The following is a 26,702-nucleotide window of genomic DNA, read 5'->3' as shown; positions in this document are numbered from 1 at the left end:
CTAGGGAGTGGTGGAAGAACTACATCAGGCAGCAGGAGGAGGAGGAGGGAGAAGCAAAGTTCTACAGAATTATAGACTGTCTGATCTATTCCCGACCCTCAACTGCCCTCCCCAAAGGATGGCGGTGGGCATGTTGACTCCAAGGCCCACCCCCACCCACCTTGGGGGTCTAGCAGAATGTGTGGAGAGTAATGCCTGCCAAGCAGCAGTTCCATGTGTCTGAGGGCCCACCGGGCCATCTCAGCTGCCTCTGGGAAGCATTTCTGGCAGCTCCTGGCTGGCCTTGCTCTGTTGCATTACATAGGTTGAGCAGAAAGGAGGGAAGTGTGTTACTGGGCAGAGGGAGCTCCAGCCATGCCAGCAAGGATCGTCTCACAGACACTGAACCAACAGAGCACAGAGACAAAATAAGAGTGGACCAGTTCACCACTCACCTGGCATAATGGCTATTACATTTGCTGCTGATCTTAGTCAAAGCCAATCAGGCCCAAGGCCACCATGGTCTCCAGCTGCCAAGTTATGGTTCCCAATGGTCACTGGCAACTGGACCTAACTGATCTTTCTAATGCCAAGGCTGCTACTTGTTACTGAATCCAAGACCAGAGGTCCTGGACAAGAGGCCTTCTGAAGTAGCCTGGGTTCTCTTGTTTGTAGTACTGATCTGATCATGAGGGAGGAAAGAGGGCAAGGCGGAAGAGGACAACCCCAAAGGCCCAGTGGACCTCTGACAGCCAGGTGCAAAGCCAGCACTCTTGATACCGAGCCAGTCTCCAGCTAACAGTCTGTGGGGAAGCCAGCTTGAAGGTGGGTTCTTCTGAGGTCCAAGGTTCTAGGGCACACAGAAGGAGAAGGTCTCTGCCTTGTCCTCACCATACCAGCCTGGCTTTGAAGGACCAAGGACTGCTTTTATGCTTCTGGGAATCTGGATACCAAACTGATGACCAAGCAGTCTATATCTCTTGGGCATGACTAGAAGCTGCTCTGGGCCAAGGATGCTTTCATTTTTACCTCCCCCTCTCCCCTCCCGGTGAACAGTGAGGGGAAGACATATCTCGAGTTGCAAAGTGGGCTGTGAGGGGATAGCCTGGCTATGTTCTACTATCCTGGGCTCTCAGAGACCAGGAGGTTGATTCTGGCACTGACAATGGTTCTAGCACCACGTGCTTGGTGGTTAGGGACATCCCTGCACCCCATCTGGTCACGGGGGCAGTCTGATGTAGGGAAGAGCTTTGGAAAGGGAGTCAGGACTACGTTTTCCAGCTCTGCGGTTAACTTGTTAGTCAAATAAGTTTGGGGTAAGCAAAGTTAAAGCTAATTTGTTTACTGCAGGAATTCCAAGAGCCTTTGACACGTCATGTGTAACATCAACCTCAAAAACAGAACTATAAACAGTGTTTCCTAAACATGTGTGACCATGGGACCCTTTGTAATTGAGTAACCTACCAACACCTTGCCATGCACGGTTTGTGAAATGCTGACCTAGAAGTTACTATCATCGCGCTCTCTGATCCTGCGTCATTGACCTGCGGATTCTCTCTGCTTCCTCGTATGTCCTTGAGGAGGAAACAACGTTCTCGGCGGTAATTCAGAGAGAATTCCTGGTGGTGTGACACAGAATGGGTAGAGGGGCCCTAAACTAACGCCTTCCTCGGGGAGTTGAGGGCATTTCCTCCTCTGGGAGCTAGTAATGACTCCTAAAGGAACCTGTCGTCTGCTCTTGGCTGTCCAGTCTGGGCGTGAGCAGCATTTCAAGAGTTTCCCCTCTGTTTCTGAAAGGCCCCACTTGTCCCACACGATCTGATTTCTTTCCACTGTCCTCAAGATCCTATTGGTGGCCAGGCGTGATGGGGCCTTTGCCTGCCTGGTCTGAGGGGCAGTCTCTTGAGCCTGGCTGGAACTAGCATGGGTAGGTGTAGGGTCCCCTGGCTGGGCTTTTCTCCTTTTGTTTGCAAAACACTGTCAAAAGATTATTGCCTCCTCTATTGCTGAGGTCCACTACAGTGTCTGCATTTGATGGCCTAGAGGGGACCTTGGCCCAAAGGCAAGCAAACGCTAACAAGAAATGTGAAGACTAGCCACACACAGACGTCTCACTTGGTTATCTGAGGCAGGGAAGCAAGCATCTGGGTGGGCAGGCTGAGATGATGCCCGTCTCTGGGGCCCATTTTGAGGAACCTGGAGGTTCTCAAAGGCCACTCAGTCGGACAACACTGGAACGTCATGGCAAAGGAAAGTGGGGACACGGATAGACGCTCAGTTCCTGGATCGAAGGCATTTAGACAGGATATTCTCAAACCCTCCATTCTGTTCCCGTCGGGAACCAAGGCTGAGAAGGAAGATGAGGCAGGAGGAGGGACGGTGGAACAGAGCCCTCCCCGTCCCAGCCCGGACAGGGTTAGTCAGAGAACAAGCTGGCGAAAGACTTCCTCAGGTTGCGGATGGTTTCGGCCTTGGCCTCGTCTTCACTTGGGGTCCCGCGCTGGGAAGCGTCGGTCGTGCTGAGGCTGTTAGTCAGGGACTGGGATTTGCTGAAACAGAAAGGTGAGAGAGGTTGGGGGCGACCAGGCCTGGACCCCAGAGGAAGTGAGTCCAGGGGAGTTCGTCTGGAAGCCAGCTGGGTGAGTGAGGTCATCACGAGGATACTAAGACCAGAAATCAGGCAACCCAATGCTTATGTGACCCTTACATCACACACATCGTTTACTCTGCCACGTGGTTATTGGTATCCTCCTCTTTTTTGTGCCCTCCTTTTTTTTTTTTGTGAGGAAGATCAGCCCTGAGCTAACATCCATGCCAATCCTCCTCTTTTTGCTGAGGAAGACTGGCCCTGGGCTAACATCTGTGCCCATCTTCCTCCACTTTATATGGGACACAGACTCAGCATGGCCTGACAAGCGGTGCATCGGGCACGCCCGGGGTCCGAACCCAGGCTGCCAGCAGCGGAGTGCGCGCACCTAACCACTACGCCAGACAGCCGGCCCTGGTATCCTTTTTTAGGTAGAGAAATTGGGGCTCACCCAAGTAACAGGGGAGCACCCGAGGCTCACATTTCCACTACACCAGGCTGCTCAGAGGGCAGGTGCTACTGGAGAGTAGCTTGACCGCTCTCCCGCCTGCGTGCACAAACCCGCTTCGTGAACGGTAAAGGGCTGTACCAGCATCGGGGTACGGCTGCTCCTCCTGTAAGTTCCAGCACGAGTCTTGGAATCAGGAGGCCCATTTCTAGACTCGCTCTGCCATCTGACCCCTCCGGCCGTGGGCAAGTAACGTACCGCTCAGGGTCTCCTTTACCTCATCGGTAAAAGGGAGGGTCGGTCTGGCCCACCCTCAGGCCCTTCCAGCTCTGTCACTCGGGGCTTCAACTCCCACCTCTTCCCCGAAGCCTGGCCTGTATTGCCCATTCCAGCCCGCTTCGGAATTCTCACGGTGCCCGCTGTTTGCAGTGCAGTGTGCCAGCCTGCAGCAACTACTCGCTGAGCACGTGCTCTGCGCCAGCCTAGCGCCAGGTGACAGCCTGCAGAGATGAATGTGATTCAGGCCCTGACCTCAAGAGGCTCACAGTCCTGCGTAGGCGATGATCTAGCTATGTCATGAGTTTCAGAGATCCGCACACGGTGGTGTCATCACATCAACAAATCGAAATCCTCTTCTAAACAGGGGCTAGCTTTTACTCCTCACTTATTCTGCACATGTCCTCAACCAGGATTAGACTCAGGGTAGATATTTGAGACATACCTGCTGATTTGAACCAAATGATACTTTAGAGCAATAAACCGGGAGATTTCCGTGTTTCTAGTGTGATTACTATAAGGTCAGTGTCCAAATTTGGTTTAAGTCCCACAGCCCTAGCCTGTCCTGGGATTACCTGGGCTGCACCTTTTCACACGGTGACAGGCTGTCACAGATATGCCCGTATGGTGCCAGTGTTCTAAGCACTCACTGTGCATAAACTAATTTTAATCCTTATAATAACCTTGTGTAGTAAGTCCTATTGTCCCCATTTTGCAAGTGAGGAAGTAGAAGCACAGAGAGGTTGAGTAACTTTTCTGAGGTCATGCAGCTTTGAGGGGCAGAGCTGGAATTGGAACCCAGGCAGTCTGACTCTAGAGTCTGTGCTGTCAATCGCTATGCCATATTGCCTGGAGGACCACTTGCTCATATCTATCAAACTAAAAATGCATTTATCCTTTGATCCAATGATACCATTTCGCAGGTATTTTCTCTACAGCTGATCCTGCACACGTAAGAAATAGTGTGTGTTCCAGGTTATTCACTGCAGCCTTCTTTGTAAGAGCAAACCAAATTTCTATTTACAGTGGATTAGTTGGATAAATTATAGTACAACTACACAGTGGAATACTATACAGCTGTGAAAAGGATACCATTTCAACGAACTGAGTGGAAGAGCTCCAGGATTTATTGTTAAACGTAAAAAGCAAGGAGCAGAGTGGTGTGGATAGTCAATACTACCACCTGTGTAAAAAAGTGGGGGGAGAGAATCAGAACATATATTTTTATATTTGCATAAGGAAACACTGGAGGAACACACAAGGAACTAACAAAAGTGATCCCCTCTGGAGAGCAGGGGGCAGGAAAGCAGCAGATGGGAACGAGATGGGAGTAAGGTTTTTCAATGTATACCTTTGATACTTTGATATCTTTTAACTTTGTGAATGTATTACCTATTCAAAAAAATATGGTTAGCACGATCCACGGACTGGACGTCCTGTGTTCAATCCTAGCTCTTTCACTTACTTACTGTGGAAACTTTGGCAAGTTATTAATCTCTTTCTCTGTTTACTCACCTGTAAAATGGGGATAACTCTTAAGATTGTGAGAATTAAAAAAAAACCCAGGGCCGGCCCCGTGGCTTAGCGGTTAAGTGCGCGCGCTCTGCTGCTGGTGGCCCGGGTTTGGATCCTGGGCGCGCACCGACACACTGCTTCTCCGGCCATGCTGAGGCTGCATCCCACATACAGCAACTAGAGGATGTGCAGCTATGACATACAACTATCTACTGGGGCTTTGGGGAAAAAAAAAGGAGGAAGATTGGCAATAGATGATAGCTCAGAGCCGGTCTTCCTCAGCAAAAAGAGGAGGATTAGCATGGATGTTAGCTCAGGTCTGATCTTCCTCAAAAAAAAACCCAACCAGGTAAAGTGCTTGGCACACAGTAAATAGACAATAGATGGCAGCGGAAACTATGATTATCAATATTCGTGTTTGGAGTCAAAGGAAGGGAGAAGCTTTCCAAAGAAAACACATTTGGGATCTTTCTGACCTCAAACCAAGAGATGGGTTTGAGAGGAAAGAGGATGTGCATGTGTATTGTGAGGGATCGTTTACAAAAATGATGGCGACAATTCCTCCCGGCCCTGTAGTCTGGCCTTTTGCAATGTGACTTTGCAGGTCCTCCCATCAAGAGTCCATTTCCCCACCTCTTGAATCTGGGCTTCGCCAGGTGACTTGTTTTGATCAAAAGCGTGTGATGGAATGAAATGACTCTGTGTGGGCTAAGACTGGGCCTTGAGAGGCCTTAAAGCTTCTACTTTGGCCCTTTGGGGACGGAATGCTACCATGTGAGGAAGCTGGGCCCAGCCTGCTGGAGGATGAGGTCCGCGGAGAGAGAAGCGTCCAGCTGCCAGCCAACACCAACAACCAGATGTGTGTGTGAGGCCTTTTTGGACCATCCAGCCCCAGTTAAGCTGCCAGATGCCTGCAGCCATATGAATGATCCCAGGAGAGGAGGGCTGCTAGATTTAGTAAAGAAAAATACAGGATACCCAGTTAAATCTGAATTTCAGATGAAAAACAAATACCTTTTTAGTATAAGTATATCCCCTGCAATATTTGAGAGTGTACTTAAACTCAAAATTATTCATTGCTTACCTGAAATTCAAATCTAACTGGGCATCTTGTATTTTCTCTGGCAACTCTACAGGAGAGACCAGCAGAAGAACCTTCCAGCTGAGCCAAACTCAGAACAAATTGCTGGGCCAAAAAATTATGAACAAAGAAAATGGTCGTTTTCTTAAGCCACACTTAGTTTCAGGGTGGTTTGTTATGCAGCAAGAAATAACTGATGCATGTACATAAGGAGGATCACGGTGGCACCTAATCTATACTCTCACCTTGCTGGGCCCTGTCTGCCCCCAAGTTCCATCCACTAGGCCTGCTTCAGCCAATCTGAAGTCTAGGTGAGGCCTCAGCGGGTCTTCCTTTGTCTCCGAGTCCCTGACCCTGAGTCAGCCCCGTTCTGCCCACAGCCCAACTCCACCCTATACCTTTCCCAATTCCCAAAGCACTTACTTGAGATGGGGGTGGGGAGGTGCTGGCCTCTTGGATTCGTCACCCTGTTGGGAGGTGCTGCGGCCTTGAATGGGCGGCCGGGGCTGTGAGGTGAGGGTGGCGCCTGGCTTGGAGGCCTGGTTTGGAGAGCTGCCGCTGGATGCCCGGGAGAGCTGTGGAGAGCCTGGCGATCTCTGCTGCTGTGGAGATCCGGACGGGGGGCTCAGGGGCTGCTGGCCTTGTGGGGAGATCCTCTGTTGAGAGGGGCTTCCGGACCTCGGGGGCTGCGGAGACTGAGCTTGGCGAGGGCCCCCTACAGGGCGAAAACATCATTACATTCAAAATGTTCTTGGGTTAGATATGGCTGTGCACCAATGTTGCTTCAAGGGTGTTCATTACAGTGTTTTTTTTTTTTTTTTGTGGTGAGGAAGATCAGCCCTGGGCTAACATCCATGCCGATCTTCCTCCACTTTTTGTGGGATGCTGCCACAGCATGGCCTGACAAGTGGTGCGTCGGTGCGCGCCCCAGATCCCAACCTGGGCTGCCAGCAGCAGAGTGCGTGCACCTAACCACTATGCCGGGGCTAGCCCCTACAGTGTTTTTTATAACAGTGAAAACTGAAAACAATATAAAGGCCTGACCATATGGGAACTGATTAGGCACATTAAGATACATTCTTATAATGGAAAATGCTGTGGTCATCACACATGTTGTGGCAGAATAATACTAAATGACATGGGATATTATTGCTAATATATGCTAAATATATACTGCTAAACAAAAAAGTAGCTTATAAAACAGTACACATGGTTTTATTCCATCTTGGCACATATGTATAAAGCTATGTAAAAGAGAAGGAATGGAAGGTTATACACTAAAACCAGTGTGTCTCAAACTTTAATGTGTATGTGAATCATCGGGGATCTTGTCAAAATAAAGATTCTGATGAGCAGGTCTGGGTGGTGTTACGGACTGGATTATGTGGCCCCCTCACCAATTCATATTTTGAAGTCCTAACCCTAAGTGTGACTGTATTTGGAGACAGGGCTTTAAAGGAGGTAATTATTGTTAAATGGGGTCATAAGTGTGGGGCCCTAATCCAACAGGACTGGTGTCCTTCTAAGAAGGAGGAGAGACACCAGGGGCATGCACACACAGAAATGGCTGCGTGAAGACACAGGGAGCAGGCGCTGTCTGCAAGCACGGAGAGAAGTTTCCACCCTGCCGGCACTTTGACCTTGGAGCTCCCATCTCTAGAACAGTGAGAAAATAGATGTCTGCTGCTGAAGCCACTCGGTCTGTGGTATTTTGTTACGGCGGCCCAAGTTGACTAACACAAGCAGGGTCTGTGATTCTGCATTTCTAACAAGCTCCCAAGTGATGCTTCTGCTGACCGTGCTTCGCGTAAAGGGGCACTGAGCAACGACTGCAAAAGCGGTGGGATGATGAGGGATTTGACCTCTCTTCCTTTTGCTCACTGATGTCTTCCACACTGCAGATGTCTTACTTTTTTTTTTGCTGAGGAAGATTTTCCCTGAGCCAACATCTGTGCCAATCTTCCTCTATTTTGCATGTGGGTCGCCGCCACGGCATGGTCGCCGATGAGTGGTGTAGGTCCATGCCCTGGAACTGAACCCGGGCCGCTGAAGCGGAGCGCACCGAACTTAACCACTAGGCCACAGGGCCAGCTCCGAAGATGTATTACTTTTGAAACAATGAGAAGAATTATCCCTTTCTTTTGGATATCTCTCTAAACTTTTCTAAGAACTCTCAAAAGCAATATATCATTTGATCTAGAGAGAGGCTGGTCAGAAAGATACCATCCTTCTCACCACATAGAGGTGGAAACCGAGACTCGTTAAGGTTTCATACTAGAAGGAGCAGCCACAGACAGCTCGCAGAGGATCCTGGCTTTTCCCTGGTGTCACTGCACAGAGCGCACAGGCTTTCACCTACAAGCAAAGGGGCAGCATAAGCTTGGGGATGCTCTAGCCAGCCAGAAATGACTTTAAGTGGAATTCCAAGGGCCCAAGCAAGCAAGGTGCACTCTCCTCACTCTCGAATCTGGGGTGTCAGGCCTGCTGATGGTGAACTGCATTTTGCTAACGCGGACTGGCTGCCTGCTGGTGTCTTCTCCCCAGGATACACCTGCTCCTGGGAGAGTGAGATGCACTGTAGTTATCCTCGCCCTGCTTCGCAGAGACCACTTTAGATGGGTTAGGAGACTGAGACTTAAAATGGGCTGGAGCCCATCTCTGCAGCCCTTTCATAACGCGGCCTCCACTCACTGCAGCGCCACAGATCTCTCCCGAGCACCTGTTTTGTTCCTGGCCTGGGGCTGTGCATCCTCACGACAGCTCCGTAGGCACTATCATCATCCCCATTTTGACAAAGAAACTGAGTCCCAGATATCCTGCGACATGCCCAAGGTGTCACTTCTAATAAGAGGAAGAGCCAAGACTCAAACCTAGCTCTTTTTGACTCAAAAGCCCTGTTTCGTTTTGTTTCTCTTTTTTCCTCTCTTTTACTATAGCACGCAGGGCAACATCTTTGTGCAAACTAAGAAAAGGTGCCTTCCTCCAGGTGGAGGCAGCTCTGAGCCAGGTGCAAGGGGAGAAGGACTAGATTTCAGCCGACCTCCCCCCTCAGACGTTGTCTCACTGGGCACCTTTGTGGAGGGCACGGCCTGCAAGTCTGGTGGCCCCCACACCGTACCCCACGAGGAGCCCCAGGTCCTGACTCAAGCCTTGCCATTCACTTGATATGTGACCGTGGGTAAGTCACTTCTCTCTGGGCTTCGGGGCCCTTGTTTGTAAAATAAGGTCATTGGTCCAGCCATCAAACATCTCTCCCAGTTTGAACACTTTTGTGAGCCTGTGCAACACTTTCTAAGATGGATTGAATGGCAGCACCAATTTAGCACACGGCTTTGATTCATTCTTTCCCTCTTCCATGACTGTCTGTCCCAGGAGATTGGAGCACCCATCGATGCCAAACTCAAACAACACCTATAGGGCCAGGCAGGTATGTAAATAAACAAAGCAGTCAAGTGTCAGAAAAATCATGCGGCTTCAAAAGTTTTTCCCAACTTGAGACAAAAACGTAGTTCAGAGAACTATTTCGCTAAAGAGGTGCAAAAGCATAAAGAAAATAGCAATTGACGCTGCGTCACTGTGGAAGTGACAGTAGGGAGAGGTGGGGCCTGAGGCTAATGGAGGAGGCCTTGCCCTGTCCAAGGGAGCAGCTGCTACGTAGGAAGGCAGGCCCACTGTTTCGAGAGCTTCTGCTCTATCAAAAGAAGCTGGAAATCTAGACGTTTATGTAAAAGCTCCTGATTTTTTAAATATGGGCTTACTTTTTTGTCTTTTAAACCCACTGCAGGTCTGTTTTCTACTTTTATCTTAAGTCTCCTCCCTACCCCCCAGGGCCGATAATCTTGGGAAATCTGGATACTCATTCATTCATTTATTAACTATTCATTGAGTCCCTATTATACACTGGGGATTCTCAAGAGACAGCCTAGTTATTTCTTTCAGCTTCCTGGCAAAGCAAACAATTTAGTAGTTTTTATTTGAGCACATACAAAAAACATTAACTTATATATAGAAAGTACTTGCCTAAGCACAGGATCAGTGCTAAAAAATGATGAGGCTCATTAAAAGAAAACTTCACTTTTACTGAGTTGAAAATGAACAGTGAGTTCAAAAACAAGTTAATGTGATCTTGTTATTTTTAGAACTCAATGAAAGCATTGTTTTTTAATTAGCCTTGTTATTTTTAATCTGAATGTTAATTCAATGAGCATTTTCTTTAATTATCTTAATTGGTTTTAAATTGATTGTTTTTCAACTCACTAAAAGTGTGTTTAGCCTCCTGTCCCTTAAAATAATATCTCTTTATCAAGTATGTCTCTACTCTGGGCCGGAGAGGAAACAGAACACAGTAGCTCTCTGTTTTAAGAGTGCTCTGTTCAAATGTGTTTTAAAAAGTAAGTTCTGAGGCAGAGGCACGGCCAGGAGCCTGGCAGGGTGAGGAATAAGTCATTTTTGAACACTTACAACTACAGAATTATCACCAAGCAGGAGGGCGGTGAAGCTGCAATAGTTATAAGGATCGTTAATGATAATCATCAAGAACAACACGTATATTGTAGTTGCTAGGAAGACAGAAGTTAATAGTAAGTTTTTAATAGTAAAAGTTACGTAAATAGTTATTAATAGTAGATTATTAGTAGGAAGAGCTAACACCTACGAAGCTCTCCCCCTGTGCCGGACACCTCGCTCCCCAGAACTAAACAGGGCAGCTCTTAGTTCTTCCTTTATCACCGGGGAAACTGAGGCTCAGAGAAGCGACGTAAGTTGCATAAGACTGCGAAGGTACTGAGACATAGGGAAGGGGATTCAAACACGTGTTTATCTGCCTGAAGAAGAATCCCAATGTTCAGTTGTCCACAGCGGAATAAATGATGCAATTTTCCTTTCCTCGAATGCTTTCTGCTTTTCCAAGAAGAGAAGCAGAGACCAAAAAGATGAATGGGGCGTTTTATCTAAGACCTGTGGAAGAGGAAGCCGGTTAGTGCCCAAGGCCGATCTTCCCATGAAGCAATGAACCCGTTACTTTCGTACAAGCGACGGGGAAGGCCACACCATGGTAGTAATGCTTTCTTTCTGACGGGTTTTAAGGCAGAGCCTTAAAAGATTGCTGCGAAACTGCCTGGCCTGGCTTCTTGATGCAAAGCGGCTCTGGAGCCCCAGGCTGGCGCTGGAGCAGTGGCTGAGCCCGGGGGGTTTGCACTGCAAGAGAGGGTGCCGGCGGCCTTTCTCCCCAGGCTGGTGTGCGAGAACACCCCAGCAGCTGGCGTGCCACGAGAAAGTTTGTTATTGCCACGATTTCTTTTCATCTTGTCATCAATAGTTTATCCATCTTCTCATAAATGGTGGCATTTACATAGCAATGCTGGAATATTCCTTGAGGAACAATTTCCAACGACAAGGTTAGATATAACGTTCTGTTTGTCTTTCTTTCTCACTCTAGCTAGTTGGCTCATAAATCTATAATCAGGCACCACTAGCGTCTAGGAAACAGACACTTTCTAGAAGATCTGAGAGGCCAGACGTGTAAACCTACCACTTTCTTGTGCTTCCTTGGACAAAGCCTCAACATCCACCTCTGTAAGAAGGAAACACTGATGTTTTCACGGTAGAGTGGTTGGGAGGCTAAAAATAGAGAAGATAGATGGGAAAGTTCCTAGCACACTGCCTGGCACATATTAGGTACTCTCTGTCTTCCCTTCTCTCCCCCTTTCCTGACTGTAAGGGGTGACAAACCTCACAGTCTTATTCATTCTGTACATAGAGTGAGTGTACATATTCTGTGGGTAAAGTATTAAGATGGATTTTTCCAGAGTGCCTACTGGAAATCACACATGGCTCCCTCAGTACATTTCAACATCCTCCCTGGATGGTTTCTCTCGGTGGCTTGGCACAGGTCCTACCTTGGGTGGGTGGGCGTGGCTGGGGCTGTCCAAGGGGAGGTCCCAGCTGGGCTGGCCCAGGGGATTTTGCTGGTTTAGCCTGCGGACCCTAGAGCAGGAGAAGAGAAAAGAAGCCCGATGTGATCACCACAGCCATTTACTTCCTGGGAGGGAGGGCAGGATTTATAAAGATTTTTTCATTATTGAGGTAAAACTTACATAAAGTGCACAATTCTTAAGCGTACAGCACAATGAATTTTTACACGTGTACACATCCGTGTAACCACTGCCCAGATCAGGATAGAACATTTCCAGTGGAGAAGGCTGCCCTGTGCCCCCTCCCAGCCAGCAAGTCTCCCAAGTATAACCATTATTCTGATGCTGTTTTTGTGGGGAAAGAGAGGAGCAGGTTTTGATACTTGCTTTTCCAGAAAGCTGGGAGCTAGCAAATTCTTTGGAGAATGGTCTGGTAATCCGTGGTGAGGATTGTGGAGGGGAGGAGCCATGTGGGAGCTTGTCAAGGTTGGGGGATGGGGAAATGGAAGACACAATAGTGTCTATTGACTGGTGCCCTGAGAGCACACAAAGGGCATGTATGTACACACACAAAGTCTCCTTGCTCGCAAGGACCTTACCCAAGGCCTCAGGGGCGAGGGCGCTGTGCCCCCTGGCATCAGGAACTGGCTCATTTTGGAGACAGCGAGGTCGGCCATCAGTTGTTTGTCCTCTTCCACGTGCTCTCCAATCAGGGGCATCGAGCTGTCCATCACCTGCGGGAGAGAGGAGGCCTGAGGGACCCCCATGCCAGAGAGGCCAGGCAGCAGGCTCCGTGCTCAGGACAGAAGTGACCACTAGATGGCGATGTTCTCCACGCAAACACCGCGCCCAGCGCCTCCAGCTGGGAATGACCCCCCGAGGAGACACCCAGTTCCCTGCAGTTCAGTCCAAATCAACTCGCTGGGTTCAGTTCAATTCAGCCTACACTCGCTGGACTCTAGAAATGCGCCCGAGGGCCAGGGAGCCTTTGCTGACCTTTTCTGCTCTTTTCTTTGGGGAGCTGGTCTCCGCCCCCTCCTTTCCCACCTTGGCCCCTTGCCCAGGGTCAGGGCTGGCCTCCTGAGCTTTGGCCCAAGGTCAAGGCTTTCCACAAAGCCGGAAGCAGTGAAGGTGGGGGCTCCATTCTGACAAAAAAATGACACGGGCTGGAGTTGACCCAGGGTTCAGAGAGAAGAGGGAAGAGGAAAGAAACGTTCTCCCGGGCTCTGGCAGAACCAACGGCTGGAGAAAACTCATTCCACAGGGAGCAGGCTGCCTCTCGGTAGAGGCAAAGCTTGCATATCGAGAGGGGCCTGAGAGATCATATGTTCCCATCCTGCTCTTTGCAGCTGGGAAACTGAGGCCCAGAGAAGAGAAGAGACTTGCCCCAAGTCACATAGGTCAACGGTCCAGGTCACTCCCCAGGCATGGGCAGCTCTAGAAGGTCTTGCAGGGGAGTGAGGCCTTGGTGGGCCCGCTCTTGCCTCCTCTGCTGTGGGAGTCCAGCCCTGTTCACCACCCCACCCCATCAAACGCACTGCCTTGTTTCCCCTTTACCCAAGCTCTGGCCTCACCAGGTTCTCTCTCCCGTCCAGGTCCCCATACATGCCATTCTCTCTGCTCCCTCTCTACCTGGCTGACTCTCATCTACCAGGAGACACCCAGCTAGCCATCCTCTGGAAAGCCCTCTTTGACTGAGCGAGCTCCGAGGAGCCACCTCTCTTCTGTACTCCCACCGTCCTTTGTTCAACAGCTTTCCGCACAGCGCTGTCATCTCCTGTTTACCCGTGTCTCCCCAACCACACTGTGGGCTCTGAGGTCAGGGATGGGCCCCGCGTCCTGTGAAACAGGTATGCCAACAACCACCTGCTGAATGGAGGAATGAACAGTCCTTTCAATAAGCCCTGCTCATCACGATAAGGATCCTAACAAGTGCTGTATTTTATTGAGCACTTACTATGAGCCAGGCACTGTTCTAAGAACCGGGTGTGGATGATCTGCACAAATCTCAGCATAGCCTTTGGAGGCAGGTACTATCGTTATCCTCACCATAATGATGAGGAAGCTGAGGGTCAAAGAAGCAGCAAGTTGAAGGACACACCGCTAGCAAGCTGTGGTCCTTCCATTTCTCACCAAGCACTGAAACAGCTCTCTGCGGTAAGAACCGGGAACAGGAAGCCTGAGTTCCAGGCCTAGGTTCTTCTGTGGACTTGCTGTGTGATCTAGGGCAGGTCACTTTTCCTCTGTGGGCCCATTGTTTTCCTCAACTGCAAACTGAGGGGTTTGGGCAGCTGAGAAGACCCTTCCAGCTGGGTCTTTTAGGTCCCACTGTAGTTGGGAAGCTGGAAAGCAAACTTAAGGATGTGAATGCTGATTCTAGCACAGTCCTGAACACTGTCCTCTAATAGAGCTCCTCGTGGGCTGGGCCTGGGTCCTTGGCATCCCGGATCCCAGGCCTGGCACATGGACAGTCGCTTGATCCACGTGGGCCGAGCTGAGTTCTAACCGTGGAGTGTGTCTAAATGTGCACAGGCCTGTCCTTCCCCCTCCACCCCTGCCCACCCCTCTCTGTTCTGGTTTCTGTTTCCGACATTCCCCGCAGTGGAAAACAGCCACCCAAGGAAGGAGGTCGGAGCGTTCTGGAATCCCCACGGTGGACACAGTCTAAGGAAGTGGACACTCCGGTCTCCCCAGGGAAACATTTTTCCACTGAGCAATGTCATTCTCTGGACAGGTCATGGAGGTCAAGTACAAGAGTCTTCCCCCTGAGTATTGCGTGAGGATCTTCACAAAACATGTCACACAAATTTTATGTCCTCACCACAGAGGTGGCTGAAGAAATCAGTATTTTTGGATCTCTTCTGCCTTTTTTTCCTGACTGGGGAAAATACCTTTTCTCTTCTTGGTAGCAAGCTCCCCATCTCCCTTGATCCCACTCCAAACCCCAAAACAAAGGAAATAATTCTGCAATGTTTTTGAGAAAAAAAAAACAATCTGAAAAGCCATCTTTTTTTTTTTTTTTTTCTGGAACATTTTTGAGAAGTTGTTTTCTTGTTTTTGAAAGTCCAAACGCACTAATTTTGCTTTTTGTTTTAATGTGAAAGGTCTTTCATCCTGGACACTCTGAATGTCTGGAGGCAGGGAGCCTGGGCCCACGGGTACAGAGTTTTGTTGCCTAAGAGAGAAAGTTGAGGAAATTCAGCGAGGCAGGAGCTCTTGGGGGCAGAGATAATGTCAATGCAAGGAGAAGGGGCAAAACTCAGAGGACACAGCGGGAGGGGAGAACAGGAGACCTGCATCTGCTGATTGCCAGTCACCTCTCTAGATGGACGCCCTAGGAGGCAGGGTCCCAGCCACCATGCTCGCTGCTGTCGCTCCGTTCCCCGGCTTGGGGTCGGGTGCTCACGGTAGGGGCTCAATAGTGAAGGAATAAATGAATGACTGTGTGTGTGCCAAAGCCGAGTTCATGTGTGGTGGTCCCCATGGGGAGGTGCAGAGGTAGGAGGGCCAGGAGGGGTCTCAAGAGTTGCAGTGCCCCAGGCAGGAGGGCCTGGGCCCATCCTTAGTCTGAAGCTCCCAGGGCATCCTCAGGATGGTGGGGACTGGTCCCTCCAGGGAGCAGCCTGGCTCTGGCTCAGAAGCAAGTACGCAGGCCAGCAGTTCTGCTCCTGGCCCCTTCAGTGTCTCCTCTGAGAAGAGGCCACTGGGGGAATTTCAGGTTTGGTGGCAGCCAGAGGGAAAGCAGTTCCTGGACTTGAGGGGAGAGCTGTTTTCCAGAGCAGGGCTGAACCTGCAAACACAGATACAGCTCATTCATGGGAGCTTCCTGCCTTTCTAGGGAGGGCAGGGGGGCTGTGTCCATCCTGGACTCCCTCCCCTTCACCTCCAAGGGTGGCCGCTCTCTGGGCACAGGCGTGATGCCCTCCTGGCATGGCTGGGGGACAAGAGCAGGGCTCCCACCCATCGAGTCACCGGGTCCTGCCAAGCTCTGGGTCCCGGGGAGGGGCGCAGACATGCGGGACTGGAGGACTGGCTGGCTCCTGTGGTCATCCCAGCCATGTGCTTCCCATTAGCTGCCCACAGCCCGGGGAGGGGCCGGCCGCAGAGCTCTCCCTCACGTGTCTTGGCCTTGTGTCAGCACCGCCCCTCTGCTGTGGTTTGAGGAGAAGGCCATGGCAGGGGAGTGCCGGAAGGACTCTGCGGGGTGTGAGTGTGGAGATGTGAAGCTGGGGAGGGAAGGGAGAGCTCTGAGGCCACAGGGGCACTTTCAGGGGAAAGCAGCAGAGAGCCATGAGCTGGGGGGTGGGGGTGGGCAGTGCAAGGAAGGGAACTGAGGAGGGGAGAGGCGGATGTGGGACCAGGAGAGACACAGGGGTCATGGGGGAGAGAGGGGGATTGTGGGATAGAGGGAAGCGTGGAGAGGAAGTTGGGGGTAGAGGAGGATCATGGGACCAGTAGAGACACAGAGGGGTCATGGAGGAGAGGGACTGGGAGAAACACAAAGCGGGAGTTGTTTTGGGGGTAGAGGAGGATTATGGGACCAGGAGAGAAATGGGAGGAGTCATGGAGGAGAGAGGGGGATTGTGGGACTGGCAGAAGCACAGAGAGGAAGTTGGGGTTGGGGGTGGTGTAGGACCACAGAGACATGTAGGCGACAGTCCTGGAGGACGGCAGGGGGTTGTGGGCCTGTGAGAGGTGTGGGCTGCGGGAGGGCTGGGGGAGAGATTCCAGGACCCACAGCCCCTCTCGAGCTTCTCTCTCACGATGCTCTTTCCCTCCACTCACACCCCTGCACGGCTGTCCCCTTTCCTGACCTTCAGTGCCCTGCCATTACTTGTTTGTCACCATCTTCCCTGCCAGCCTGCACATGGTATGTCTGTCTTGTTCATGGCTGTGTCCCCAGAGCAGCCTCCATGCCCAGCCCGAGGGAGCCCCGAAGTACATGTTTGTTGAATGAACAGACGATAGACTCTCTGCATGGTAACCGGGAAAGTGTGCCCTCTTTACACACTCGGACGCTGAGAAAATTTAAGCGGCCCAACGGGACAGAATCTTGCTGAGTCTCGGCCTGATGCTCCTCCCTTACCCTTAGGCCCCCAGATTGGGGAAAGTTGTCAAACCTCATGCCCGGAGTTCTCGAGGCTCCTGGGTTCTGGAGCTCAGAACCCCCGGGCATTAAGGCTTTAGATATAGCCGGGGGTGGGGATGGGGAGGGACATACAGTGGTGGATGAGAAGCCTCTGCGAGCTGCTCGTGGAGGCCTGGCCTGCATGTGCTCCAGTCAAGAGCCAGACCACAGCTGACCATGCTGGAGGCCACAGTTGGCTTCCTTCCCTCTGGCATGCCTGCCCAGGCGCCAGCCCAGCCCGGGAGGACCTCCTCCTTCACCCCTCACCTCAATGATGTAATCTCTGCCATCCTTGCTGTGCACGGCCTTGACAGCGCAGATGTCCAGGCCGCCAAACATTTCTGAGCAGCTGTCTACCCACAGCCTGTACCTGCAGGGATGGACAGACAGACAGTGAGCATGGCGGGGGAGGGAGTAGAGAAGGGGGAGCAGAGGGAGAGGGAGGCGGAGAGAGATGGATAGAAACACACAGAAAAACAGGGCGTGAGACAGACAGTGACACACAGGCACCCATCAGAGTTGGAGAGAGAGGGTAAGAAATAACAAGAGACAGAGATGCAGCAAGAGAGACAGTAAGACAGAGAGAGACAGAGACACCGAGAGAGACAGAGAGGCACTGGGAGAGACAGGGACACAGGGAGGGAGAAGCAGGAGAGGGAGGAAGGCAGTGAGAGAGACAGAATGGGTACAAAGGGAGGCAGAGACGTAGATGGACAGTGAGAGAGAGACAGAGACAGAGACAGGGAGAGAGAATAGAAAGGGAGCCAGGAAGGCAGGAGAGAGGCAGGACGAGGAGGAGAAGGAACGAGAATTGGGAGAGATCTCGGAGACCCGAGCCACCTCTCGCCCCACCAGGACCTTGCTGGCTCCCCAGTAGTGGGGTCTTGCCTTGCCCCCATCCAGAGCCATCCCGGACACCCAGCCGCCCTGCAGTCCTTCTCCCTTGAGAAAGCTGCTCAAGGGTTCCAGAAATACCTGCAGGCCACCCTACCAGCCCCAGAGCCAGGGTCGGACAGAGCCTGCGGGGGACAAAGGGCTCATTCTCCCCTGAGCCTGGCAGGCTGCTCCCTCGAGGCCGGGGGCCTGGCCCTCTGGACCCGCTGCTTTTGTTCTCTTTCCAGCCACTTGATGGCTGCAAGGCCAGTTTGCTTGGCCGGGGGAAAGATCGCAACGCTGGACTTTGACCCTGCAACAAGGGGATGCTTGTATCCGGAGAAGTCTTCTCGGGCTTGCACTTGGCTTCCCTTGTGGTGGCTGGATTTGGGAGTCACAGGGGAATTTGTGTCAACGTTCTGGCTTCTCTCTCCACTCTCCAGGGTCACACGGGGCACGCCTGCTCTGAGATCTATTCGTGTCTGTGAGCCATAAGGCCTGGAAGGAGGAGAGATCATGGCTGAAGTGCTCTTGGAATCAGCACTCTCATCTTATCTGCCAGTGCCCACTGAGGCCCAGAGAGGGAGAGCAGCTTGGCCAGGTCACACAGCATGGCAGTAATAGAGCCAGGACTGCCAAGATCTCCTGGCCCTTAGTCCAGTTCTTTCTTCCAACTGTAGCAAGGAACATGGGAGATCGTAGAAGTAGAAGAAAGGATGAAAACTCACGCCTATTGAGGTCCTATGATGCGCCAGGCAGTCTGTGGGGGGTGGACTCCTCATTCTATCTAACCCCCACAACAACTCTATCAGGAAGGTTTAACCCATTTTACTGATGAGGACACTGAGGCTCAGAGGTTAATGAGTGACTGTATCTGCTTCCAGACCCAGATCCTGTCTGATTCCACGGTCCACGCGAGCCACTCTTCCCGCAGTCAGAGCACATCCCAGCCTCTTCTCCCTCAGCGCTGAGACCAGCGCCCTGGATTCTTGCTATCAATTTCCTCTATAATTTTGGGCAAGCCTCTCCCTCTTGCAGCCTCAGTTTCCTTTTCTGTGAAATGGGAAGGCCTGATTCTGGTTGTGCATCAGAATCACCAGGAGAGTTAAGGAAACAAATATACAAATAAACAGGCAGATTTGGGGGGGCCCACTCTGCGTTAGAATGACCTCTATAGGTTTTTAAAGCTTCCCGTGTGATGCTGATGTGCAGCCACATGGAGGGAGACCTCTGGTCCTTGGAGCTCTGAGAGCCCCCGGGGGCCTCTGATCAGGGTCCCTGTATTTGGCTCCAATGGCTGACTGGCAGGGCACCTCCAGCTTAGGGAGACCTGCGTCCTGAGACACACTCACTAATCAGGTTTCTTCTCAACAGAAGATGGACGTCTGGACTAGGCCCAGAGGCAACTGGCTTCTAGAGGCTGTTTTCAAATGATGCACTTCTGGGTCAGCTACTGGCTGCACTCCATGGGGCACAGGATCCCTCATCCCCCCGACCAGGGCCAAGGAAGAGACTTCACGGTGGAGCCACGTGGGAGGGACTGGAGAACATGCGGTCGGTGCTCCCCTCCAGCCAGGTGGGACCAGCACCCACGAAGCCACGTCACTGGCATCGTCCAGCAGTCAGGCTACCTGGCAAGCGGGTGAGCCAGGTGGAAGGAGGGCCAGAATCACAGAATTTATGGGCCCCAGAGAATCTTCTCCTGTGGAGATGGAACTGGGGAGCTGTGTCCCAGGCCTTGGGGCACTGCCCATGTCTTTGCAGAAGGGAAAGTAATTCCAGGTCTGAGCAGACCACTTGCATGGGAGGCCCCTACAGGGATGGCCCATGTGGCCTGGGACTGAGCAGAGCCAGGGAGACGGTGGCCTGCTGGAGACATCCGTGAGCAGCTCCTGAGGCACTGGAGAAGGCTGGGCTCACATTCTGGAGAGGCCGTGGAGAATAGGGCCACGACTGTCCCACGCATGCCCACCGGGGGAAGGATGTGACAGCCCCAGGCCAGATGGTTCAGTTGTGCCAGGTGAGGAGCACAAGCCCTTTGAGACAAGTTAGCATAGGTGGGTTCCCAGAGTGAAGGGAGGTGCTGACACCTGCGGTTGACAGGAGGGGACGGAAGCCATGTTTACTGGCCCCTTCCTGCCACGGGCCAGTACTGGGTCAGGTACCGAACATCCCTCTCTCATTCAGCTCTCTGACTTGAGTATTATTACCTCCAATTTACAGTTGAAGAAGTTCAGAAGGGTTAGTTAACCTAACCTAGGTAACACAGCTTGGAAGGAGCAGGACCACTCACTTTCGTTCACGCTGCTTCCTCAGCTTAGAGCCCCTGAACTGGAAGTTCCATGAGGGCAGGGACTATGTCTGTCTTGTTTGCCACCATTTCCCCAGGGCCTACCTCAATTACCGGCTCCCAGCTGGTGCTCCACAAATAACTGACAAAGAAAGAAACGAATACCTCCCAACCCCTCCTCATTCTTTACAACGTGATTCCGGCACCACCTCCTTCAGGAAGCCTTCCCTGATCTCACCTCTCCCTAGTCTGTGCTGGGTGCCCCTTCTCTATGATCCCACTGCAAGCACCCAAGGCTCACTTTCACCCTAAGATTACCATACTCTTTGTCTCCTTCATTAGCTGGGGAGCCAGGAATAGCCCTGTTATTTTAGCCTGCACAATGCTTATTTTCCCTCCTACTATACACTTCCTGATATTCGTTGGCGTTACATCCCTCCCTAAGCCTCACTCAGTCATCACTGCTAGAGCTGGATGGTCCCCTCCAGTCTCCCTGCGGAGACAAGGACACAGGCCTATCCAATCACAGCACTGCTGCTTTCTGGGCCATAGTGATTGGTTCAGGGATGATCATGTGACCTAAGCAAGGCCAATCAGTGAACAAGGCTCAGTTCAAGCTTTGACTGAAATGGTGGGGTGAGAAGTTGGCTTTCTGCTGGACTCACACTGTCGGGATGTAAGCCTGGACCGCTGCGGGCCACCGGATAAGCCAGCCAGCCACCATAGAAGAAAGCTGAACTGAGGTGGGAAGAATGGGTCTGAAGCCTTACCTGGAGCTGTGCTTCTGCAGTTGTCGTTGCCAAGAGCCAATAAATCCCCCTTTTGGCTCAAATCAATCTGATTTGTGTTCTGACATTTGCAACTGATACAGAGATCTTGAAGGAAGGCATTGGATCTTCTCCTCTCAGCCTCTTCAGTGCTCAACATAGGTGGCATGCAGTAGGCACTCAATAAAGGTTCACTGAGCAGACCTTTCTGACCCCGAAGCCCACGCTCTGTCCTGACTGCTGCATGCTTGCCTGCAGAGCTCACTGGGCATGCAGGAAGGATGTGTGTGTGCTGCTGGCCCCGAGAGCAGGTGACGGGCACTTCTTCAGGTGGGATGGCTCGCAGCGGTGTTTAAAGGGAGGGAAACCTGAGGGTGTTTCAGCCAGAGCACACCCCTGCCACACTCATGATTTGAAGGAAATCAGCCTCTCCGTCCTCATATTAAGATGGAAATAAGTCCGAGAGAAGAGTGGACATTCCAATACCCCTGGTGCCCTAACAAGGATGCTTCCATGCAGCTGTCAGAGCAGGGAGGGACTGGTGAGGACTCCCTGCTCTCTCTCTCTGCAGCAGCTGGGCAGGGCCGGAAAGACCCCTGGACGTGGAGTGTACACATCAGGGTTCTACTCTCAGCTCTGTCATTGACCAACTCTGGGACCCTGAATAAGTCACTTTCCCTCTCTGAACTTTCTTCTCCCATCTGCACACTGGGGTTATTATAATACCAGCCCTGCAGGTCGTTGTGGGCAGTAAAGTGGGCCATGCCTAGGAAAGTGCTCTGTGGGTGTGAGACACTGGCCAGAGGGTGAGGTGGCATTCTTACAGGCTCCTTGTTGTATCCCACACCCACCTCCCACTATGGCCAGTGTCTCTCCCTATCCACCTCCTTTGTCTCTTACCTCTCTGTCATGGCCACCTGCTCCAGCATGGCAGAGCCCGTGTTGGCCTTCCAGTTTCCAGAGATGGAGGTTCTCCTGTACCAGAACAAATAACACAGTGAGGGCAGTAGGGACACTTGTCACTGATATGCTTTCCTTCTTTGCTTTGGCTGTTAGGAGTCTCTGATTCAAATATCTGGCTCACATTATGGCCTGTATTCTTAGGTACACATCCCGTCATCAGCTTTATTTTTCTGTTTTTATTTCCCTTTATGTTGACTGCCTTATTTGTTTGATCTTGTGGACTTTTTCTAAGCCATCTTTGAAATCTAAAATTTGAAATCTAAATTAAAAAATGCCTATACCATCAGATGAAGTCTTCCAAATCTTGGCCTCCTGTTTCTGAGAAGGGGAACTAGGGCAATATAGCCCCTGGTGAATCTTGAATTTTTTGAGAGCCCCAAAATGTAGGAAAAATGATCCATGGAGAGAAGTGATTACTTTCCCATGGTGAAGAGCAGGAGGGCCTTCTGGCCTCATCACCCTCTCTGTTCCCTTGCCTTTTCTGCTCCAGCAACAACTGAGCTCCCTTCCAATGCCCATGGCTCTTTCCCATGTCGAGGCCTCCACACACCTTCTTCCCTTTGCCTAATCCAGTCTTCGTCTCCATCTCTGCCTCCCTAAGTCCTACTCATCCTTCAAATTTCATCTGAAATGTGACTTCCTGACAGCCCACCTTCCCCAACAAGAGTAGAGCCCCCTACACTGCACCCTATGCCAATGTTTAGTAATGCTCCTCTCACTGCAGTGACTGCTTTAGTGTCCTGTCTCCCCTGAGGGCAGGGGACATATTTGACTCAGCCCCCGTATCCCCAGTGTCTAGCGGGACCTGGCATGTAGTAAGTGCCCAGTAACTAGGTAAGGGACGGTGTATACTGGGGAAAGTCCAGACAGACTATCTCCAATGGCATCTCTGGATTCAGCAAAGGCTGAAAGGATTTAAGCAAAGTGGCAGAGGTAAAGCGATTTGTTTTGTGGCCAAGGGAAGGCATGTGGTTGAGATTAAAGGGTGAACCAGGGAGAGGAATTGCTATAAAAATATGTCTTTCTAAAAGAGAAAACGAAGTGTATCCGAGGGCAGCAGATGCTGAGAATAGATGGTGGCCAATAGGTGCAGTGATGTTGATAAGCTTTATGTCAGTTCTGTTTACTTTAGTTCAGCTCAACTCAATTCAATTCAATTTGCAAAACACTCACCAGACCACCCTCTGTCCTGGGTAGTGGACTAGTCTGAGTGTGCAGAGATGACCCCTACCTCAGGCTGCTCACTACCTAGAAGGGTGGACTAGCCTAAAACCAGAGTATAGGCATGGTAGGGTTAGCAATATACATGAGTGAAGAGCTTTGGGGAAGCAAAGGAGAAATGGGAGACACTTAATATGACCCCAGAAGGTAGCCATTGAGATAAGCTCTGGAGAATGAGTAGGATTTGGTATAGTGGGATCTGTATGGTGGTAAGAAGAGAAGGTAAGAACTGACTTCAGTCAGACAGATGCCAGTTTGAATCTTGGTTCCAGCATTTCCTAGCTGTATAACCATGGACAACATCTCTGAGTCCTTATTCTCTCATTGGTAAAATGGGAATAGTTATAGTACCATCCTTATAGGGTGGACTAAATGAAATGTGGACTAAAGGAAATATTCCCATAAATCTCTTAGTACAATGGGTGCTACTATTATTTTTCAGTAAGTGGAGACAAGAAAAGAAGGCATCCCAATGCCAGAAGCAGCAGGAACACAAGCCAGATTGCTCTCCTTCCAAGAAGATAATGATAGTGAGAGCTGATATTTAATGAGTACTTTCCATGTCTGGGACATGAGTCTAAGGGCTTTATAAGCACTGGCTTATTTCATCCTCACAAAATCTAATGAGATGAACATTATTATTATTATCATTCCCACTTAGCAGCAGAAGCCACCAAACCATATCTGAGCAGCTCCATGCTCTTATCCATGACTCTCCATGGCAGAGCCTATCACAGGCTTGGGGAAAAGAGTCAGTTGGCCCAAATGCGATGCAGCCACTGGAATGTAGGATGGAATGTAGACTGTGACAGAAGAATCTACCTACATGACAAGTGTATGCTGTTGACTCCCTCGTTGAAGAGGGTGGGGGTGGGTGGAAAGGTTTGACCTTAGTGACCTTGGAAATGAATGGAGGCCCTGTGACTAAATACAGAAGGAACAGTACATAAGCCCTGTACTGTAGTTGGTAGAGTTGTTTCTCATCAGGCTATCAGTTAACGGTTCTGTAACGCGCCCGTATACCGGAAGTGAACAAATAAGTAAATTGATGGCAGATAGTGGGAGATAGGTTTTCCCTGCTGGAGTGGGAAGTTATAGATAAGCAATCTGGGAAGGCTAAAATGAATCGTGTGGTACTAGATGAAAGTCTGAGGCATCAATATGAATTCTCTGTAGCTTTAGCTATCGCTGGATCTATATAGAAATAATCACAGATACGTGTGTCTGCACAGGTTGAGTTACACACATATATTTTCTAGCTCCGTCTGCTGAGAGGACCTAGAAATGACGACACCCCAGTAGCAACAAGCACAAAGGCCCGAGTGCAGGGCAGGAAGTGGGTCAGAAAGGAGGTTGAACGGTCGGGGCGGAGAGGGCATTGTACACTGAGGTCTGACACGAACCCCCTCCCTCGGATGCGGGCCAACCCGGGGTCCAGGAAACGCCATAACTAATGACAAATTGGAGCTGTCAGGGCAGAAAGGCTCAGCATAAAGAATGCGGCAATGAGGTAATCCTCAAGAAGAGAAACTGGAACAAGGTGTCGTCAATGTCAACTGGAAACTCGAACAATGAGGAGACGAGGGAAATGATATCATGACGGACCGTGGGGGCCTCAAGAATGCACTGGACTGCCGCACTGGAATGTTCCCTAACTTGGAGGGGGCATGGAGAGGCGATCTTATCACCCTGGGGGCATCTGAGAGCAGTGACAGGCCTGGCTTGGCTCATGGGTGCCAGAGAGTGACTGGCAAGACAGGGCAGAAGTACTCCTGGAGAACTGGCTCCACACCTTTCCTGGGAACATTTCCCTGTAGGTCCACTCCCTGCACCTTCTCCAGCTTCCCAGGCAATGGCAGAGTCGGGTAGTTGCAACAGAGACTATATGACTTGCAAGACCTACAATTGCCATCTGGCCCTTTCCAGAAAAAGTTTGCTGACCCCTGGTCTAGGCAATCCAGACAGTGCAAGAGCAACCTTAGATAATACGTAAATGGATGTGTGTGGCTGTGATCAATAAAACTTTATTTACACAAACATGCGACAGCTGGATTTGGCCCGTGGGCTGTGGTCTGCTGACCCTGACCTAGAGCAGAGCTCCACCACAGAGAGGCACCTAGAGGGATTTCCAAGTGTCCAGACCCAGCCATTGCAGTCCTCAAATATGGAGCCATGCACACAGTCAGTGCTCCATAAATGCTTGGCAACAGGCGCCGGTTGGGTCTTGGGAGTCTCACTTCATGTGGAACCAACAATAACATTCCAAAGGCAGAAGCAGGCCTCGGAGCAGATAAGACCTCTCCAAGGATGGAGACTCCCACCTATTCAAAAAGTCCCTCTCATCCTTATAACCACAGCTCCAGGGTGAGTCACCCTGGGCATTCATTCCTTCCCCCTTCGTCACAGCGTCTCTATTTCCACTGGGGAACGACCATGCCCATATTGCATGCCACCTGGGTGGAACTCTCCACACTGGTTTTCTGCCTTTCTCTAACCAATAAGTATGTGATCAAAGTTGGACCGGTTGACATTGTTTCCATGGAACCACAGTCTTAAGTCCTGAAAATGATTAGTGCAGATTCACTTCTGAATGGAGTTGCTGTGAAGATTATTTATTACTTCCGGCTACCCAGATTCCTGGGGCTGCCCTGGATCCTAATATTTCTGAAATTGATAGTTTAGTGGTTTGTCTTTTCAAGTTTCTGACCATTCATGGTTTTCTAATAAATTCCCTTTAAAAAGCTCCATCAAATTAGTCAGATGTGGTTTCTGTTGCTTGTGGCTAGAGAGAGCTGATATGATCTCCTAACTGCTCTTACTGGTTCTGGAGAAACTCTTTCGCAGCCCGTGGCCCCAGAGCCGTCTTTTTATGAGTACAGGTCAGAGGATGCTACTTGTCTGCGCAAAAGAGAACAGAAGAAAATCCAAAACCCTCAGCAAGGCTTTCAAGGCCCTCCTTGATTTGTCCCCAAGTTTCTCTTTCAGTCTTGTCTTCTATGACACACACCTCGAATATACTGGAAGTTCCCCCAAACATGCTAAGCATCTTTCTTCCTCTGGGGGAAACAGCCCTCATCTGGGTGGACAGATTTCTACCCTGGGATAAGCCGTAACAGAACCTTAGCCCTCAGCTGGGCTGACCAGAGAAGAAGGGCAGTGGAGGAGACAGAAAGGGTGAGTATTGGGTGTGCCGGTGGGGTCTCTGCCCATCCTCTCGGGGCGGAGGAGACAGGGCTGGACATGCGCATCCTCCCACCCTGCCTCCCAGCTCCCCAGCCCCCGTCCAGGGACTCACATGTAAGCCTTGTAGTTGGACCCGATTTTCTGGATGCGGATGTCGTACTTGGAGTCGATGAAGGCCTCCGTGGTGGCATAGGTCTTGGCCATTGCCACCATGCTTGTGACGTCCTGGTAGTCATGTGCGTTTTCTACTTTGATCTGTGTGGGAGGATGAGGGGGTGAGCACCACCCACCCAGCATTCACCGAGCGCCTCCCCAGTGCCAGGACCCAGTTCTCCGTACACGGTGACCTTCAAAAGGTCGCCTGCCTAGCGGGGGAGACAGACATAGCAAACAAGTCATTCCACTACACACCTGTAGAAAAGGAAGGGAGCATTCCATTTGGGTAGTCGAGGGAATCTTGAAGAGGTGAGCTCTGAGCA

At 50.9% G+C, this 26,702-nt stretch overlaps 1 protein-coding gene across 1 annotated transcript in view; it reads right to left on the bottom strand.

Moving 5' to 3' along the window:
* Nucleotides 1-800: 800 nt before the first annotated feature.
* Nucleotides 801-26,702, bottom strand: part of SYN3 (synapsin III) — a 424,113-nt gene continuing 398,211 nt past the window's right edge. Inside the window, exons 7-13 of the mRNA XM_058568480.1 lie at nucleotides 26,336-26,478; nucleotides 21,757-21,831; nucleotides 17,194-17,296; nucleotides 12,398-12,532; nucleotides 11,784-11,871; nucleotides 6,310-6,601; nucleotides 801-2,528 (exon numbers count right to left, since the gene is read on the bottom strand). Coding sequence (XP_058424463.1) covers nucleotides 2,396-2,528; nucleotides 6,310-6,601; nucleotides 11,784-11,871; nucleotides 12,398-12,532; nucleotides 17,194-17,296; nucleotides 21,757-21,831; nucleotides 26,336-26,478 — 969 coding nt within the window. The 3' untranslated portion in view covers nucleotides 801-2,395. The remainder of the gene's footprint in view (nucleotides 2,529-6,309; nucleotides 6,602-11,783; nucleotides 11,872-12,397; nucleotides 12,533-17,193; nucleotides 17,297-21,756; nucleotides 21,832-26,335; nucleotides 26,479-26,702) is intronic.

Source organism: Diceros bicornis, chromosome 25, assembly GCF_020826845.1.
Source record: "Diceros bicornis minor isolate mBicDic1 chromosome 25, mDicBic1.mat.cur, whole genome shotgun sequence".
NCBI lineage: Eukaryota > Metazoa > Chordata > Mammalia > Perissodactyla > Rhinocerotidae > Diceros > Diceros bicornis.
Note: the sequence above shows the minus strand (reverse complement) of the source record. Positions and strands in the feature narration are given on the sequence as shown.